The sequence below is a fragment of the Brassica rapa genome, chromosome A01 (genome assembly GCF_000309985.2).
Source record: "Brassica rapa cultivar Chiifu-401-42 chromosome A01, CAAS_Brap_v3.01, whole genome shotgun sequence".
Taxonomy (NCBI): Eukaryota; Viridiplantae; Streptophyta; class Magnoliopsida; order Brassicales; family Brassicaceae; genus Brassica; species Brassica rapa.
The window spans coordinates 10,919,352-10,924,199 of NC_024795.2; the positions used below are offsets into that span (position 1 = coordinate 10,919,352).

At 33.1% G+C, this 4,848-nt stretch overlaps 1 protein-coding gene across 1 annotated transcript; it reads left to right on the forward strand.

The window, feature by feature from the left end:
* Nucleotides 1–2,999: 2,999 nt before the first annotated feature.
* Nucleotides 3,000–4,629, forward strand: LOC103869663 (CASP-like protein 2B1). Its single transcript, XM_009147743.3, has 3 exons — nucleotides 3,000–3,678; nucleotides 3,766–3,898; nucleotides 4,177–4,629. Exons 1-3 carry the CDS (start codon nucleotides 3,455–3,457, stop codon nucleotides 4,435–4,437), a joined length of 618 nt encoding a protein of 205 aa, XP_009145991.2. The 5' UTR covers nucleotides 3,000–3,454; the 3' UTR covers nucleotides 4,438–4,629.
* Nucleotides 4,630–4,848: the final 219 nt, after the last annotated feature.

Below are 4,848 nucleotides of genomic sequence, written 5' to 3' on the forward strand. Positions count from 1 at the left end.
AGAATCAGTTTGTTGTACTTTTGACAGTTGGAAGCTGGCTGACGTGGCCATAATTGATTTTTTTTTTTTTTGCTAAAATTTGGAAATTGATATTTTTGTTACAGATTCATTTCATTCTTCTAGAGAAAATGATGCAAAAAGACGAGATGGTTGATGTGGAGGGCGCAAAATACTAGCTGAATAAAGGAGGTTAGCCATAAGATGAAATGACAGCTTTAAAGAGGCAGCTCATGTCCCCAATGTCTACCACAGTTACATCAAAAATGGTGCAAGAAAACTGGGGTTTGTGAGCCGGTGACAGGGAATGTGGAAGGTACTGAGCTTCCTGAAGAGTGTGATGATGAATCTGTTGGAGAAGACAAAGTATAGATCGCTCATAAAGAAGTCCATGATGCAGTGTTTGGAGGACCTGCCAGAAAGAGAGGAAGATGGTAAAGAAGCTAAAGAAGGCATTGAAAATGGTAGCAAGGCTTTGGGTGCACTAAAAAGGACAAAGAGACGCAAACTAGCTCAGTGAGTAAATCATGTTGACAAATTACTTGTGAATTGTGATACAGTTTGGAATTGTAATATGCAGACATGTATTTCTGTTTTATCTCAATTCCACCATGTTAGTTTATTGCAGATTTCTTTGTACTCTTTCCATTACTTAGCCTTTCACCGGAATTACATTTTTGATCTAAATGTGCAGTCTTTATTTTAGGAATTTAAACAATCGCAAAAAACTTACAAAAGAAAAACTTAGACTCTAACAAAGAGAAGTCGGATGAAAGAACCACTGAACCACACAAGATAAAAACAAAATTCAGTTGATGATCTTTAGCCTCCTCTCTAAAGACAGCTACAAGCTTAACTGTCTTTGTAAGACCAGTTTTGCTTTCTCTGGAAGTTGTTAATAGAACTCCATCTTTTTAGGAAAAGACAATTAAGATTTTGTTTTTGATTAAGGAAATTTGAGGAAACCCTTAAAGGAGACAAACTAATACCACATTAAACAATAACGGCCAACAAAAGTTTTAAAATTTATGTTCACAAAAAATAAAGAAAGATTAAAATCAAAATAGTATATGAAGTTTGACAAAACAAATATTAAAGACTCAAAGTAAGAAAAAAATAATAGTCTAAATCACTAAATATTGTTAGTTTAAATTAAAATAATAAGACTATATCGAATTAGAAATCATTTATATTTTCAATTTGTGACATTAGTAGAAGATAGTAGATTTTTTTTACTGGAAATGAAAAAATAATAAGAAAATAATGTTTTTGGATCATAGTTTTGGACTGAAAATATATTCGAAATTTCCCTTATTGGTATATAAATATTCATTTTAATAACAACGTAATAACCTGATTGTATTTTTTTAAATAGTAATTTTTAAATCAACTAATATATAATAATAAAATTTAAATAAATTATGAATACATTTTGAGAATATTTTGATTATCATTTACACTGATTTTAAATCCAGAATAATATTTTAACTATAGCTAGATTGTAAGATATTTTTGTTTATAAGTAAACAAATAATTTAGTAATATTAATTGCTGACAAAAAATATGGTAATAATAATAATTTCATAGAATTTTCAGTGTATTTTACACATACAACATTTTTAACGTAATTTTATTTAAAGCAATGAGTATTTAAATTAGCTTTACTTATTATAATTGTAAGAAATATGTTATAATCGTAAGAAAATCTATTATAGGAGATTTAATAAAATATAAATAAAAAACATCAATATGGTATAAATAATACATATGATAAAGAAATATACGATATGGAGATTAATAATATATATATTTTAATAACCTAAATATGTAACAGGAGATATTTTGGATAATAACTAAGATTTCACAAATTCTTTATTCATTTCACATTTGCTCACCATCCCAAATATATTAAAAATAGAAAAAAAAATTGTAAGTTTTACTCATTTCTAATTCAATTTAATAGATATATTTATATTACATAGAAGTAATATATTGTAATATAGATATCAAATACAACATTATTTTAATAAATCCGGACGTAGCCCGGGAAAAACCTCTAGTTAATATAATAGGTGAAAATTATGGTGAGTGACCATCCAATGCGGATGGCGCCGGTTTGTGTTGGATTTTACCAACAACAAGTGGTTCGGTTTCAAAGCTGTGCATTGGCCAGAATGTCACTACAGCACATCGTCTCCACAACTCCCCTACGTGTTGTCAACTTTTATCCTTGAATAACTGACTTTGGATAGCCAATATGCGCGTGGTAGTACTTACCTATTATGATACAATGCATGTGGTTCATTAAGATATGCTAATACAAGACCGGAACCTATACAAAGAACAAATATTAAAAGATGGGGAGCGAGATTGGTGACCAGTCTTAGCAATCAATTTAAGGGCATTACATAATCTCCATCTCCACCTACTTCATTAGCAGTTTATCTTTGATTAACTACGAAAATAACTTAAATCATAGTATGCTGTTTGATAAGACATAAACGTGCAGTTGTATCACATCTCTCTAAATCTTTTATTATAAACATGGGCATTGAAACATATGAAGGACCAAACATGGGCTTGGTTAGAGAGGCTAATGGGAGAGATCCGGAGATGTGAAGTGTAATAAATTAGAAGAAGAGGAGAAAATGGTGTTCATTTAATAGTTTTGTGTGTGTATGTGTGTGGCCATGCAAAGTCCCATCTTAATAATTCATAAATCCTTCTTTACTTTCTTTTCCACTTTCCTAGAACATTAAAAGACAAACATGGGGCATCATAATCCTTTTAAGTTTTAATTAAATCCTAAACGTATTGAGATACTTCACCTTCGTCATTTTTTTGGACCAGTGTTTTTATTGTTTTATAATTAAATATATTTTAAACTATATTTTTCTACATAAAAATTATATTTTTTTTTTTCATAAAAATTATATTTAAAATATATTTTATGTAAAAAATATACTTTTTATGTAAAAATATATGTATCCGTATATGTCCAGTATAAGCGTTCGTATATACGGTTAATGGCTAGAAGTTGAGCGCATAGCGCCTCTAAGAACACTGGTATGGACTCTTAAATGCTCAAAACCTACATCTTAATTACAAAAGGTGTGGATTTTGTGATAAATTAAATGCATTTCTAACTACGTAACAACAACGCTTACAAGAGATTTACTACCACTTGGCAGATTCTAAGACGATGTTTCTGTGTCTCAATCAATGTTGAGGATAAAAAGGTTTAGCAAAACAAAACGTCTTCAACAAGGACTCAAAAGAGATGTGAAGTTTCAAACCATGAAGGTTTTTTTTCTTTCTCTTTTCAATAAATAACGTGGGACAGTGAGCATTTCTATTTAAGGCCTTTAACTCTTAACCCAACTGGTCTCTGTACTCTCTCTCTCAGACGCTAGTCTCTTGTCTTGTCCAAACACTTGGATTCTTTTAAGTGTACAAAATGAGTTACTTGGGGGTTGGAATCAGTCCCGGAAACGTTGCCGTGTACCACGGTGGCAAGATGAAGCTGATAGATCGGAGACTGAGGCTAACGGAGCTGCTCTTACGCTGCTCTGTCACTGCTCTGGCATTCCTCGGGCTTATTCTGATTGTTACAGACACTCAGGTCAAGCAAATCTTCACTGTCGAGAAGAGGGCCAAGTACACCAACATGAAGTCGCTTGTGTTAGTTATAGCTCATCAACAAGTACACAATCTGAGAGAGAGATTTGTGAAGTTTGCAAGTTTATGTTTTGTTCTTGTGGGATGCAGGTTCTTGGTGGTCGCCAATGGTATAGCTGCGGTGTATTCATTGTTGCAGTCAGTTCGTTGCGTGATGGGTTCGATGAAAGGAGACGTTTTGCTCAACAAGTCTCTAGCTTGGGCCATTTTCTCCGGTGATCAGGTGAGTGAGAGTCTGTGTTTCTTTCTTCCCATAACTAGTGAAGTAGCTGTAAGGTTTGGATTTGTTGTTTTTGATCTCTCATGGTCGGCTCAGCGTTATATTAGGGAGGAGTAGGGTTTTCTATGTTGAAAAGTCGTACAAGCATTTAATGGGGTTGGTTGGTTACCAGATGGGAGAAAAAAAAATTGAATGTACTTGTATACTTAAGTAGGAACGTTACTTATTTGTATTCAAAATTGGATTAAACTTGCAATGTAATGGGGGTGTGAATGAAACAGGCGATGGCTTACATGAGTGTGGCGGCTATAGCAGCAGCATCAGAGTCTGGTGTGATTGGAATAAGAGGCGAAGAAGAGCTGCAATGGATGAAGGTGTGCAATATGTTTGGCAAATTTTGTAACCGAGGAGCTGGAGGAGTAGCCAGCGCCATGCTTGCTTCAGTTGCAATGGTTTTGGTCTCTTGCATTTCCGCTTTTAGTCTCTTTCGCTTGTACGGTGCCACCACCCAAAGACCGCCAAACCTAGCCGTGGTGAAGTGAAAGGGTCCATTCTCTTGTCTTTATTAGTGTTGAAATGTTGTCGTTAAGAAACCAAAAAAAAAGAGAGAGTGAAAGTGTAGGCTAACTCTTCTTCCTTATGTTAAAATGATGATGTTCTTTGTGACATAGTATATGTAAAACTGGACCTAGTGTTCTTTGTATCAATGTGCCATTTGCTGTGATCAAAAGCAACACTCTTTATCTTTAACTAGGTCCTTGTCCGCGCTACGCGCGGATAGTATTTTGATTTTTTTTCATATTTTTGTACTATTAATTTTTTAGTTTTATAAATGTTATGTTTTTACTGTAAATTTGGAATTAAAAATCTAATTTTCCCTTACTGTAAAGTAAGTTAATTTTTTTGAATCTTACCACAACACATTATACATGAAGAGAATATAGTTGGTCTTT